At 32.2% G+C, this 15,379-nt stretch overlaps 3 protein-coding genes across 5 annotated transcripts in view; 2 read left to right on the forward strand and 1 right to left on the reverse strand.

Moving 5' to 3' along the window:
* LOC105839384 overlaps positions 1-15,379 on the forward strand; it is a 40,800-nt gene that overhangs the window by 21,495 nt on the left and 3,926 nt on the right. The window lies entirely within an intron of this gene.
* On the reverse strand, positions 5,786-12,498 carry LOC105837383. Its single transcript, XM_036284347.1, has 3 exons — positions 11,603-12,498; positions 11,344-11,403; positions 5,786-7,045 (listed from the first exon to the last, which is right to left on the reverse strand). Exons 1-3 carry the CDS (start codon positions 12,453-12,455, stop codon positions 6,822-6,824), a joined length of 1,137 nt encoding a protein of 378 aa, XP_036140240.1. The 5' UTR covers positions 12,456-12,498; the 3' UTR covers positions 5,786-6,821.
* Positions 8,430-11,259, forward strand: LOC118644797. Its single transcript, XM_036284382.1, has 2 exons — positions 8,430-9,454; positions 10,197-11,259. The coding sequence occupies exon 2, from the start codon at positions 10,197-10,199 to the stop codon at positions 10,512-10,514; it is 318 nt and encodes a 105-aa protein (XP_036140275.1). The 5' UTR covers positions 8,430-9,454; the 3' UTR covers positions 10,515-11,259.

Consider the following 15,379-nt stretch of genomic DNA (forward strand, 5'->3'; position numbering starts at 1 on the left):
TAATTCTGTTTGAATAGTCATTTACACAACGGTCTTGATCTTTTCTCTTAATGATTTGACTCGTTTAAATGATAAAAAACTGCGTTCAATTTTATTATAGGTCTCAAATTATGCGAGTAAGTAAAAATTATAATAAATTATAAATTAAACGCATGTTTTGAGGACAATTAAAAATTTTCATTATATACGTACGCGTATAATGTATAATTTAAGAATTCTTTCTTAAATTTTTGTTTATTATATGTATTTATGTTGTGCATATATCGAATTAGCATATGCCTGCGTTAACAAATGATAACCCAACGCACTTATCATTTTATTGTCAGGTTTATTGTCAAGTATTAGGAAGAATTAAACAATTATATGTTATTGTTTACGGACTGTTTTTACAGCTTTTTTTACAATGACTTGAATCGTTTAAACTAAATCCGCACTTACTTTTCTCGGCAAATCGTGTAGACAAATTTGTAATTTAGTTTCTTATTATTTGTTCCCATAATCACAAAATGGTACAGGAATTTTTGTTCTGTTTATCTTGCTCTACTTGTACATGTGCGTTATCAAAAGTGCTCTGGAGCACTTGGTATATTTATATTATGGAAGAAAGATTTACTAAAAGTTTCTTAAATTATATACGTATTTTATTTTCCTTATATTTGCTATTTTGTGGTAAACTATCACACGGGTAAAATGAGTAGAAAAAAGTTTATTAGAAAGAAAAAAGCGTATAGAGCATGGTACAAAGATGAAAAAAAAAATAAGAATTTAAAAAATCGATTGGCATAAAAGAAAATATATTAAAATTTAGAAAAAAGATTAAAAATATGAGAATATAGAATTAAAAAATTGGAGATAACACTTCATGAATTATTTGGAGGAACAGATAGAGTAATACGGGAAAGAGAGAAAAAAAGAAAGAGAAGGGAAACAATAAAGAAGAAGACAAAGGAAACAGAGAAGAAATAATCAAAAAGAAATCGTTGGAGTAACTGAGAATATTAAAGAAAGAAAAAACGCCAGAAGAGACTGAAATAGAGAACAAAGCGTAAGGATTGATGCTGCCGGAATTAGGGCAAAAGTATTAAGAAAATTAATAAATAAAATATAGAAAAAGGAAGAATTTCAATTGAATGAAACAAAGAGAAATAAAGCTAACAATATTTTAAAAAAGGAGAGGAAGGTAAAATCGAAAACTACAGAAGTATAATGTTAATAAACACAGCATATAAAATATACTAAATAAGAAATGCAAAGAGAAATAGATAAAAAAACTAAAAGAGAATCAATTCAAATTTCGGAAAAGAAGAACAACAGATACAATTTATGCTCTGAATTATGTAGTAAATAAAAAAATTTTTTAAAATTTGCCTTTTTTTTCAGATCTCAAAGGGGCATTGAATAAGGTGGATAGAGAAAAGTAAAAAAAAATGCTGAAAAATAGAAATGAATGAGCAACTAAAAAAAAGTATTATAGAAATGTACAGAGACGAGAAATACTATAAAGGTAGGAAAAAAAATGGAGGAAAGTTCTGGTCTAGGAACGGAACCAAGCAAAAATCTCCTACAAGTCTAATATTATTTAACATCTACACAACTAATTTGAAAGCAAAAATGAAAAAAAGAGCAGACGGGAAATATAGAAAAATTTCCAGATTAATATCTGGAAATCTTTCTATATTTTCTTGAGAAAGATTTGCTTGCTTTTGCAAGAAAATATTTCTCAATAAAGAAAGAAAAGATTTGATGTATATTATATACTAACAACACAGTTTTAATAGCGGACAGCGAACAAAAATTAACAGATATAATGAGAAGGTTCAAAAAGTATACGGAAAGGAAAGGTCTACTTTTCAACCCAGAAAAATGGAAAGTAATGGTATTCGAAAGTCGATGCACAAAAAAATTAAATAAAAATGAGATGAGAAAAATATAAAGGTAAAAGAGATAAAATATCTACGATATATTATGCAAAAGAATGGTGAAACGGAAAAACATACAACAGAAAGAATAAGAACAATAATTACAACAAAACAGATATGTGGAGCATAGAAAAAAAATTATTCAAAGAAAATTATAAGAGAAAGATAAAGATGTTTAAGGCGCTGGCAAAAAGCATAGCTTTATACAAAGGGAAAATTTGGGGAAAGGAAAATAAAGAAATGAATGAGGAAAGAATAAACAAAATTAAAAATAATATATGACATAGATATTAATCTAGATAGAAAAACATTAAATTAAATCCTAGTAGAAGGAATAAAGATGGAAGAACTAAGCAAGAAAACACTAAAAAGAGCCACCAAGTACAAAAAAAAATATAAAAGGGATGAAGATAAAGATAATTTTTAAATACATGAAAAAAATGGACAAAGAAAGATCAAGACAAGAAAAGAGTAAGTGGGTAGAGAAAAGAAGAAACGCATTGGAGAAAACAAAAATAAATGGAGAGAAGATTAAAAAATGAGAAGTAATAGAAAAAAATAGTATAATAAAAAGAATAGAAAAGAAAAAATATAAAAGAAAAAATATAAAAGAAAAAAATCAAAGAATCCAAATACAATAACATGTTCAAAAATATAATGTTAGAATCCAAGATGCCTATGAAAAAAAGGGAAAAAGGGAGAGGATAACAATAGCGAGCGTTACAGATTAGAAAATGAGTGAAAGCAGAATAATCTGAAAGACAAAGAAAAAAATGTGCAGGATATGCAGAAAAAGAAAAAAACAACACATATACAGGGTGTAATGTAATCGGAAGCCATCCCGTAATGGAAAGATAGACGGGATCGAGATGAACATAAAAGTCCAATATTGTCTTGGGTTAGGTCTATCAATAATCGAGATATAAATTTTTCAAATTGTACGAATGAGAGCGCGCCGTGTGAAGAGCCGAGACGCTCGAGCTGTAGCGCGGCCCACTGTGTCGAGCATTGGCTGCCGGCGGCGGGGGGAAAAAGGAGAAGCGGTGCCGCTGCCTGTGCTTCGCCGCTCTCGCGTCTCACTGCACCGCGCCAACACTCGTGGCGATGGCAGCTATGCACATTCGCGATTACTTGACAAATTAGGACAGTTAGCAAAGATATGACAAATTAAAACCGTAATAAACTGCTGTGATTAAAAAAGTTGAAAGAGCGAAAGCGATAGATACTTATGGAATCTACAAATAATCTAATTTCTATCGTAATTGTGAATAAGTAAATTAATAAAAGTTTTTCGTTCACGAAAGATTCTTTCTTTTCCTTAAATATTTTGTATCATGCCTGATCTAACGATTTCGTGATAAATTATACGATACGATCGTAATTATACTTGGAGATGTTAATGTCACCAGTATGGTTAACAACAAAGCGTTTTCTTTCGTAATTATACAATAGAGAACTTAAGTTTACAAAATATTCCAACAGAACTATTAAACACGATGTTTCCGTAGATATTTTGTCATATTCCAACGAGAAAATATACTTTCCTAACAGGAAACGAGAGAACGATAGACAATGATATCACTTCTTGAAATTCTTTTTTTTTTATTCTGACAAGTAATGGATTACGAAAGAGAAACCAATTAGATTTTTGTATTTTTCTTGATATCTATTCTGAATCAATCAGTAAAAATCTGTCGTAATTAACAATGTAATTAAAGATAAAAGAAATTCCGAGTTCCCTATCGTTATGAAAGAAAAACTCTTCGTTATATTAATAATATTTGATATTGAACATCTCTAAGCATAATTATCGTAGAAGGCATAATCTATTGTGAAATCGTTACATCAAGAGATATTTTTCTATCGTGTTATGAACAATGAGTGTAACATATTATATGAATATATCGCGCATTTTATAATTTTCTAATTAAATATTTACGAAATGAGAATGTATGAAAAATCAATCGTAGATATTAATCGTGATAAACCTTCGTTAATTTAACATTCCATGGAAAAAAAACAATAAGAAACGATGAGAGAATTTGATGCGGCAAATATTATAATACACTTATAAAAGAAAATTATCACTTTAAGAATCAATTGTGAATTTATGGTAAGTTTTTATTAATGTTTTCATCAAGGATTTAACAGTCGACACAATTCAATAAGAAACAAAGTTAGAATTGTATGATACTGTAAATAAGATATTTAAGAAAAAGAAAGAATCTTTCGTGAATGTACGAAAAACTTTTATTAATTTACTTATTCACAATTACGATAGAAATTAGATTATTTGTAGATTCCATAAGTATCTATCGCTTTCGCTCTTTCAACTTTCTTAATCACAGCAGTTTATTACGGTTTTAATTTGTTATATCTTTGCTAACTGTCCTAATTTGTCAAGTAATCGCGAATGTGCATAGCTGCCATCGCCACGAGTGTTGGCGCGGTGCAGTGAGACGCGAGGGCGGCGAAGCACAGGCAGCGCACCGCTTCTCTTTCTTCCCCCCGCCGCCGGCAGCCAATGCTCGACACAGTGGGCCGCGCTACAGCTCGAGCGTCTCGGCTCTTCACACGGCGCGCTCTCATTCGTACAATTTGAAAAATTTATATCTCGATTATTGATAGACCTAACCCAAGACAATATTGGACTTTTATGTTCATCTCGATCCCGTCTATCTTTCCATTACGGGATGGCTTCCGATTACATTACACCCTGTAGAGTAAGAAAGTGCAAAACAACGGAAAATAAAATAACAGAAGTTCTTCACTAAAAAAGAAAAGGATAGGAAGTAATAAAGAGAATAGACAGAATTGGAATGGAAAAGTACAAAAAGAATATAAAAAAAGATACAGTGAAAAGTCATACCAAAGGGACAGAACAAAGTAGATGAAAAACTACTAATAGTAAACTAATAGATCTAGAAAATAGAAGGTATTATAATCATGAATCTCTAAACTTTAGGTTACACATTGAAGACTAATTTCCAAAGATTTTTTTAGTCATTTAGTTACGTATTTAGTTATACACCTAATTTACTTGAGTTACTTAAGTTTTTAAAGTTTTAAACAAGAAAAGAAAAGAAAAAAGGAAAGAAAAGATAAAATACAAAAGTTTAAGCAAAAGATTAGGCAAATAACTATGCCCTTTAGAACCGCTTTTGCTTTGGGTTAGAGAAAGATTAACTCTAATTTATAATTTTATAATTCAGTATAGCATGGAGTAGTATAGCAACATAGGGACAGTGCAGGAAAGTTGATAATTACAGAGTTTATACCTTATTTTGTTTAGTTGTTCGTATTAACAGGTTTATATAATAAATTTACTAGGAATAAGATGTAGTGCATTATATTGTGTTACAGCATTATGTTATTTTTATTTCATCATTATCATTAAAATACTTTTACTAAGATATTATATAGCAACTGCATTATTCTATCACTTATGCCAAATTATATTATATTAGATTTGATATTATACGTATTACACACATAATCGTATTGTTAAAGTATATATTACAATTTATTTATGTAAAACGCGAAAACAATATAAAACGAAGTAAAAAAACCGCAAGGTGTGGATTAATAAAAATATATATTGATGTTATTTAATATCTGTACTTTTAATGGTTTCTTAAAATTATTAAATACTATAAAAGGAAAAATACATTTTTATAATTAATTAATTTGGCATTATATAAATTTAAGTATATAAATGCAAAAATAAGGTTAAAAAAAAAAGATAAAAGTAACGAAACTTTAACAAAAATTGAAGGAGTATCTGTAGAGAAATAGAAAAAACTTTTTAATGGCAAAAATAGCACAGAAAAGTTTTAAAATATTAGAAGAAATAAAAGTGAAAACGGTACTACAATAATATATATAAAAAATAGTAAGATGAAAGTAATCACAAGACGTAAATATAAAAAGTTATTATAATCTTTCTAATTTGTTTTACAACGATCTTCAGCTCTTCGTTATCAATTCATGTTTTTAGTTGTTATGGTTACCTCTTTTTAAAAATTTCATGTTTATTAATTTCATGTTAACAATCTTGAAGAGAGGCAATTAAGGCAACTCAAGTACATTGCTAAAATGTTTAGAAATTGCATGCTTTTCTTCTTTACTCCATCTAATACATTTTGTTTTTCCATATAGTGGAGCTAAAATAAGTTAAAAAGTTATAATAAAAATATAAAGTAATATATATATATAAGAAACATTTTTATAAATTACAAAAATGAATAAAAAATCTATTAAATATATATTAAAAGTAAATAAAAATAATTAAAGCAACCAAAACTCACTACTACGTTTTGGTTGCTTTTTTCTGATTAGATATTTCTATCTCGAATTGAGAATCTAACTAAAATAATAATCTTATTACTTTATAAAAAAACAAAAATTTAAAAATTTTTACAGTATTTCAAACTTAAGAAATAAATATAAAAAATATAACGTGCTAAATAATATGTAAAATATATATTATTATATAGAAAATATAATAAAATGTACTATATAGCATAACTAAAGTTAAATACGAAATTATTTTAAAAAACTCACTATAATTGGAATAAGAAATTTTTGTCACATCATTATTTAAAAAATGATCACTGGTCATGACTTTGTCATCACTTTGTCTTGTGGTGTTGTCATCAAAAATATATAAATGCAAAGATAAAGTTGAAAAATAAAGATAAAAGTAACGAAACTTTAAACAAAAAATCTGTAGAAAAAGTATCTGTAAAAAAATTTAAAAAAAATTTAATACCAAAAATAGCACGGAGAAGTTTAAAAATATTAGAAGAAATAAAAATAAAAACGGTATTAAAATAATATATAAAAAAATAATAAAATATGAAAGTAATTACAAGATGCAAAGAAGTCATTATAATCTTCTTTCTAATTTATTTTACGACGATATTCAGCTCTTCGTTGATTATCAATCCATGTTTTTAGTTGTTGTGGTTGCCTCTTTTTTAAAATTTTATATTTATTAATTACATGTTGACATTCTTGAATAGATGGCAATTGAGGCAACTCAAGTACGTTGCCAAAATGTTTAGAAATTGCATGTTTTTCTTCTTCACTCCATCTAATACGTTTTGTTTTCCCATATGGTGGAGCTAAGGTAAGTTAAAAAATAATAATAAAAGTGTAAAATAATATACATGTAAGAGTGTTACGTCCGGCAGAGATTTTCGAGCCGGCCGTCACGATCCAGGCGAGGATCGCGGCCTGCGATGACGCGTTGCCAAGACAACGCGCACGCCGGCAGATTCACGCGCTTGCGGTGCCGGGCCCGAGCGATCACGCGCTGCGAGCGTGCGGGCCACTCGATCGGCACGTACATTCTAATTAAAAGCTGTAATTTTTGATGAACCGCGCTAAAGATCGTTAAGACACGAAAAGGGGAGTAATCCTCCATTTAGTAGAAATCACGTAAATCAATCAATTAACGGGACAAGGTAAATAACCCACTAAAAAGAAACTGGCGAGCGCTCCCGCTGGCGCCGACGTAGCCATGCCTACGCGGGACCGTTCGGAGTTGGATATTGGAGGCCCAACGCCCTTAAGGGGTTACACCAACCTAGACGGTCGAAAAACAGGCCTAACTTTGATATTTTATTCCTCCTAAACGGGTAGTGGGAATTAAATAAAATTTTGGGTGATTATTGACTTATGTTTCGACAATAAAAAAAAAATTTTTTTATTAAACAATGGCGACGGAAAGCAGAAATATGGCCGCCGACACACATTGAGGTTTGGAAAAACGCATTTTGCGGTGACCACTGTCCCGTCTAAACGATCCATCTGAAACAAAAAAACAAAATGGTGTTTTTAAGTTAACAGTAGTGGTTTGTCGGTGACGATCGCCGATTGTCGATTTTATCGTTTGTTACAAAATGGCGATGAGTTGAAGTTAAAATTAAAGAAAAAACGAAAAATTTTTGTCTTTTTCATTTTTTTAATTTTTAATGAAGACCGATTAAAAAAAAAATAGATCGTCACCGACAAAAGAATGTTTCTGAGAGTATTGTGTAAAAATTTGAAAACGATCCATCGATTAGTTTTTGAGATCTGGTGGTCACCGACTTTGAAAACCATGTTTTGAGAAAAACGCGTTTAAAGTTTCAAGTTTAGTTTTACTATTGTTAATAGCCGAATTTTGCACTTTACCTCTAGTCGACAATTCTGGGGCCATATAAGATTCCTTCCACATCAATAACAGCAGCGCTTTGTGAAGACTTTTGTTGACAGCGAGCAATCCTTTCTTCGCGCGTCGCCTTCTGCGCTCGTACTTCGGCCACATTGATGCGCGCTCGGTCTTGATTTTCGCAATATGCAGCACAATTCTTTTATTATCATTAATAAATATGCGGCAGCATCTTCATTAAATGTGTATGCAGCAATATTTGCAGCAATTTGCACAACGTGTGCACCGCTGTGCTGCACTTTTGGCGCTATGCGCCAAATCAGATTGTTCAAACTTTCGTTAACGTTTTGCGTAAATCCACCGACGCATTTCTCCAGTAAATTATCACTAGAAAGTTGTTTTCAAATATTGGACGAATGGCTTTAATCACATCATCGTCCAGTGGCGATTTATGTTGATATTACTCCAATTCGATCACTCGAACGCTCGATCCCGTTTTACTCAACTCTCTGTAATTTCGGCATTTTTTCAGATATCAACATAAAACTTTCAGGATATATTCTCGAAACTTGAAGCTTCAAGAAAATGTAATAAAAAAAAAATCGAATTTTTTTTTCCGCTAGGTTGGTGTAACCCCTTAATTGATTGATAAGCGAATTAAAAGAGATCGAACACGCGGAGGAGCACGCTGCCCCTCCGTGATCCAGAATCTCGCCATCCTAACTCCACTCGTAAAAACTCGAGTGAAGAATGCAGGCGATTGCAGGGAACGTGGGACAGTCACACACCCCGCGACCAAAAATTGTGAATGGGGAGGCGGTACTTCATCTAGTGACCATAGAGCCGTATCCGGTAATTCACTAATTGCCAAATTACGTGACAGGCACTAGATGATTTACTGTTCCCCTTTCCACGCTCTTCACCCCCGAACTCCCTCGGTTGGGAGTATAAAAAGCGCGGATTTCGTGCAGATTTAGAGATTTTGCCTCCTCGTCTCGCGCCGAAAGGTCGTTAGACATAGTTCCTATTTTCGCGTTAAAGACTTAGAATATTTTCAATTTAAAGACTTAGAATATTTTCAATTTAAAGACTTAGAATATTTTCGATTTAAAGACTTAGAATATTTTCAATTTAAAGACTTAGAATATTTCCGCGTTAAAGACTTGGGATATTTTCACATAAAAGACTTAGAATATTTTCTTGTGTCGAGCAAAAGGACTTGGCAACATTCAATTCTCGAATAAATTGTAACACCAGAGAAGGCAATTTCTCCCTCACCCTATTAATACGTTCCGTATATTACAGATAGCGATTTCCGATCACCGTGATCGAGCGTGCGTGCGAGTGCAACCGACGTGTGAAATCGACGAGTGTAAAGGTGCTAATTCTCTCTTTTCTTATTCCAATTGTTAAAGCGATTTTATTTGTGATAAGCGAGTTCCTTTCTTTTCTCTTTTTTTGTGCGTTCCGTTCGCTCAGCGTGGAGTGTCGTGCGACAGTGGTGGTGCTTCGATCCCTCGTGAAACTTTATTTCCTCTCACAGACAGTGAGAGTTGCGAACTTGGCGCTGAGCTGTAGTTCCGCAAGGAACTCAGTGGCCCCCGTCATACGCAGAGTGAGCGCGTTCGCGTTCTCTCGCGGCAATCGGGAGGATCGCCTGCCACGTTCGCTTATCTCTCCCTGTCGCTCTCCTATCCCTTCGAGGACACCCAGCCAACGGTGCGGGAAGGTGCGCGCTGTAAAGTGTACACCCTTCCCCGTCAACCGGCCCTGCGAAAGTCGAAAGACTTTAGCGTGGGCGCGGGATAGTCGGCGCGCGTTCGCGTTCCGAGAAACTGACAGCACCGGAGCGGACGCCGAACACGGCGCCGCTACTTTACTAGGCGCCTCCACCCAAATTCATGGTGCGAGGTATATGTCCTTCGATCCTCACTCTATCCACGCCTCCTAGTGATCCACCGCTAGAATTCGTCGCGCGAAGTACCTATCGGTCGTGCCACCCGCTAGCATACTCGCGGAATTAAATTCTTACTAATAAGTTAAGCTTCGCGAAATTTACCTCCGAGTAGGAAATATAAAATAAATTGAGAGAATCAAAGAAATGGCATTCTTCCCTGCAGATGGGAAGATCTAGGCGCGGCGGTAGGAAGGTCCAGCTGAGGCGGCTGTACGCCGAGCTGGTGGAACATGGGGAATTTGACCCCCGTGTTTTCGACCGACCACTGCCGGTAGCCCTGACAGCACCCCCGCTTCAACCCTTGCCTTCGCCGCGTGACCTTTTTCTGCCAACAACTGTTCCGGGCCCTGCCTATGCCCAAGGGAGTACCACTCACGGACTCTCACCGCGCGGCTACAAAAAGCCCACTATTATTGATGACAGGATGGTCGCCGCCGATACGGTCATCAAGGCCACCATTTCTATAGTGGAATTCGATTAAATCAGTCCAATAAAAGAATCCGCCAGAAATTATCTTTTTTTTTTCTTACCCGCTGTTCCTCGCGATCTCTCTCCGTTTCCGCTCGGCGGAGCAGAGAATAGGAAATAATAATAGTAAACTAAATAGAAAAAATAAACAATTCGATCCTTGGCCCCGCCGGACGTAACAAGAGTAATACATTTTTATAAATTATAGAAATAAATAAGAAATTTATTAAATAAAAATCAGCAAGAATCGCTTATTGTCACCAATAATTAAATCCAAAGGAAAGCAATTTTGTAGTCGACTGACTAAGTTTCTTTATTATTCCGACGTTTCGACCATAAGATTTGGTCCTTCTCTATTTACAACACAGTAATAAAGGCCACGTAATGTTTATTGTACCATTCAGATATGTATTGACGTATAGAAATATTCAGACGCTTGTCTGCGCTCATACACTCTTGACAACATGTTTAATCTTGTTTGACTTCTCGTTTTAATAATTTGACTTATCTATTATATTCATCGTTGCATCACCGATTGACAATGAGACGTGTAAGTCTTTAATATATTGTTTTATGGCGTTTTATACATTTTTATATTTTTATATTTTACATTTATATTTGTGACCGTGATAATTTTAGAATTGGTTGTAAATTCGCTGTCACGGATGTTTAATGGTTGTAATCTCGCAAATTTTTAATATTGTAATTACTTGAGAAAGATCAAATCACATAGTCAAAATGTCAGAATAATGAAGAAACTTAGCCTGTCAGTCGACTACATAATTGCTTTCCTTTGAAATCTATTAAATATATATTAAGTAAATACAAATAATGAAACTCACTACTACGACGTTTCGGTTGCTTTTTTTCTTCATTAGATAGTTCTGTGTCAAATTGAGAATCTAAATAAAATAAAAATCCCATTACTTTATAAAAAACAAAAATATAAAAATGTATTTTAAATTTAAAAAATAAATATAAAAAATACAATATGTATACTAAATAATATATAAAATATATATTTATTATATAGAAGATATAATAAAATGTACTCTATATAACAAACTAAAATTAAATAAAAATTTATATAAAAAAACTCACGACTATAATTAGAATAAGAATTATTCATATCATTATTAAGAGAATGATCACTGGTCATGACTTTGTTATAACTTTGCTCTGTGGTGATGTCATCAAAATTATCATTATCGGAATCCGAAATATTATTTTTCTCAATCTCTTCAGAGGTAATACTTAATTGCAACGCACTGTTAGTATCAGACATATTGCAATCTTCATTAGTGTTCTCATCGTTTCCCATTGCAGCTTCTAATAATTGAGATACATCCGTCATTTCTTTTACAGGTATTGGCATTCGATAAATATTTTTGTGTATTTCTTTAGTGTGCCCCATAAAATTAGCAAGGTTATCAACTTTGGCATCTTCAATGTTCGACATTGCAGTATATGTAGCAACTTGTTTTCGAAGAGTAGTTCCCCGTAAAGACGATGGAATGATTGCACCGCATTCTTTGGCAAATTTTCGCATAAGAGGACAGGCTCTTAAATATTTCTTCTTCAATTTATTAGCACTTGGAACACAGAATACATATTTATTATTAGATTTTGCTCCAGCATTTTTACGATATTTAAGAATTGTATCTATGCATTTTATTATAAATGCACTAAGTAAAACAGGTACAATTCTACCTTTCTTACCGCGAATAATTATTCGTGTAAATTTTTTAGCATATTGTTGAGCTTCTTTAGATAATTTTTCATAAATATCTGGATTTTCATTTGTGTCTATAGTTTCCTGATTTGTATAATCTGATAGCGTAAGTCTTTCAATTTCACCTGCTCTTTTGCGATTAAATATTTGTATTAATATTAATGTACATTCGGATAAGACTTTCCATGATGATAAATCAAAATTTTCTTTGAGAATTTGCATAGAATTTTGACACTTTTCTTCTAAGTATTTATACAATAATTGAATGTCTTGTTTTAATGGAAGAATTTCTTTTTTTTGTCGTTTATATCTTATTTGATCTTCAATAGCTTTTTTATTTATTAGAGTTGGAACTTCCTCACGCCACAAAATAAGAAAATCATCAACAGCCTGTTTTTTCTTATAATCATGTTTCTTTATACATTCGGCTTGTAGTGTAGCAGCACACTTTTTTAGTAGAGTAGTGAGTGCAGTAGCAACCGCAGGGGTTTTAAACCACATTATAGAAGTATTCCATTTAGCAACTACTCTTAGTGCATTAACAGCTGCATCAAAATATTGAGGTTGAAAAATTATTTCAAAATCATTTATTTCTTTATTAATATGTTTAATAGCAAGTTTGTAACGACCGAGTAATCTTAAATTAGCTCTTATCATATCATGTTGATGAGTAATTGTGTATTTTTCACAGAGTTTATTGCCAAATAATATTAATAATTCGTCATATTTAATGCATCTTGTAACTTTATCATCTCTTAGAACAGGGAATATAATTGCACGAAGAACTTCACTAGCAGAAGCATGAATATATCCTGTCATTCGTTTACCCATAACAGTAATTTCACGTACGCCTTTCTTATGCGTTGTTTTACATTTGCTATAGTGAAGACGTATCGTAAGCTTTGAATAAAAACCTTTACAATTTGTACAACAAATATAATCATCAACGGTTCTTTTATATTTAGGCTGACACTGTCTAACTGTTAATAGTATACCTGTATTTAGTTCTTCATGGGTATTATGTAATAAACTGCCATGATTACGAATAGCTGCGATAATTTTTGCACGTTCATGGGTTCCTTTTTTAATTTGTATAAACTTCTGAACATCAGTTTCTGTTAAATGTTTTAATTCAAGATGTCTAGCAAATTTTGTCTGCAATTTTTTACAATACGGACAGAAATATTTCTTAACTGTCCTTACCGAAGAAGAGTCTTTTGAACGTGGAACTTGTACATTACGAATATCAAAAGGTGGTACGTTGTGATGGGGAAGTTCCACTGACAGATCTTCATTTGAATGGGACTGTGAAGTTTCATGGCTTTGATTGGTACAACTTAAAGAATTTCTGCCTTTTGATGAATTATTGCCACTTAAAGAATAATTCGGGTCGTCTACTAACTCATCATTATCATATGTGGTATTACTTTCTTGATTGTTATTAAGATCATTATTAGATTTATTTTCAACTGATGGTGTTATCCAATTATCGCCAACAATATTTAGAATCTCTGTAGCACCACTAGGTATTGAGCTTTCAGATGTATTATTACTTACATTATTTTCTGTTATGTTTGTATCCTCTACAATTTCAGTAGCTTGATTATTATCAGCAGTGTCACATTTTTTATTATTTAATGTGTTTGATAACAAAACATCAGAATTAGCATGTCTATACAATGATTCTTTATTAATCGATATAGAGCAAGAAATTAATTGTGTTGCATCCTTTTCTTTAATAATAGAATGAAGTGATCCTTTTTTTTTCATATTTTGAAATAATTCAAGTTCTATTTTTTCTTTGACCTTCTTTAATTCATCTTTTGAATCTAAAAATTATTATGTATCTCAATAAAATTGTTATTACATCCAGAGGTAATATAATCATGTATTAAAACAATAAAAGTAAATACTATCATGTATTATAAAATATAAACAAATATTGTAAATAACTCAAATCAAGTATATTTATAATCATTACATTTATATTAATTATATTACCATACTAATATGTAGTATTAATTATTATTTTTATTACGTTAATTAGTTACAATACATTAATTATAAATAAATTATAAATAATAAAATATAAAATTAAGAAATAATAAACTTTTAAAAAAGTTTTATTATATACATTAACAAGAATTATTACTCGATTTTATACCTTATTCCCTAATAAAACAGTACGTGATATCCACGTTAATGCTACGTGGATCGGCATCGTGAAATCCACGTGAATATTCGAGTGGACATCCGCTCAACGGTACTAGAATCTACGAGGATGCGATCATAGATTTGACGTAGAAACCACGTAAAAATTTTACGAATTTTAGAAACATCCTCGTATACATATATTCTCTCAATTTTTTGGAATGAAACGTCATTCCAAAAGAATGGGATTTCACTCTAAGTGATAGTGAAAATACGACCCTTGAAATGGATGTTATCTCATTTCTTATAAAAATGAATTTTTCGCTCGTTAGTGATCTTCTCATTTAAGTGGAGTAAAAGTTTCACTTTTCTTGTAGCGAATCGTTTATCCAATTAAAATGAGTAAATCATAAATAAAAGTATATTATGTGGCGGTTCTCTTCCACATCGGGCAGAAGCTAATTATTGCTTCTTAATCGTGTTGCGGGTAGTTTTTATGTAGCGCGTCGGGTGCACCTTATTCCCGAAAGATCTACGCCGCCTGTCGACGGTGCCGTGCACTAACTGGCGGACGAACGCGCAGCGTTTCTCGAAATATCAATGTAAATTCCTTATAAATATTTGTTAATAGATATATCCACAAAAAATCTAATAGATATTTCAAAGATAAAAGAATTCGATTCATTGATGAAAAAAGAACATTGCATCCACGTGGATAACTTGTGGAAAAACCTGCATCCACGTAATCTCCATGTAAATCACGTGGATTCCACGTGGATGTCACGTAATTGTTTTATTGGGGTTGTTAGCATAATTTAATATTCTTTATTAATACATACTTGAGGTACGTATAAGCCAACCGTTATATTTTGCCCCATTGTTATATTTAATAATACAGTTTTTTCCCTGAATAATTTTAATTCGTTTTGAGGGCAATACGTAATATTCTCCACTATCAAACTTTGTTAAAGAATACATCGTTTCTAAAATAAAAC

This window comes from Monomorium pharaonis, chromosome 1, assembly GCF_013373865.1.
Source record: "Monomorium pharaonis isolate MP-MQ-018 chromosome 1, ASM1337386v2, whole genome shotgun sequence".
Lineage (NCBI taxonomy): Eukaryota > Metazoa > Arthropoda > Insecta > Hymenoptera > Formicidae > Monomorium > Monomorium pharaonis.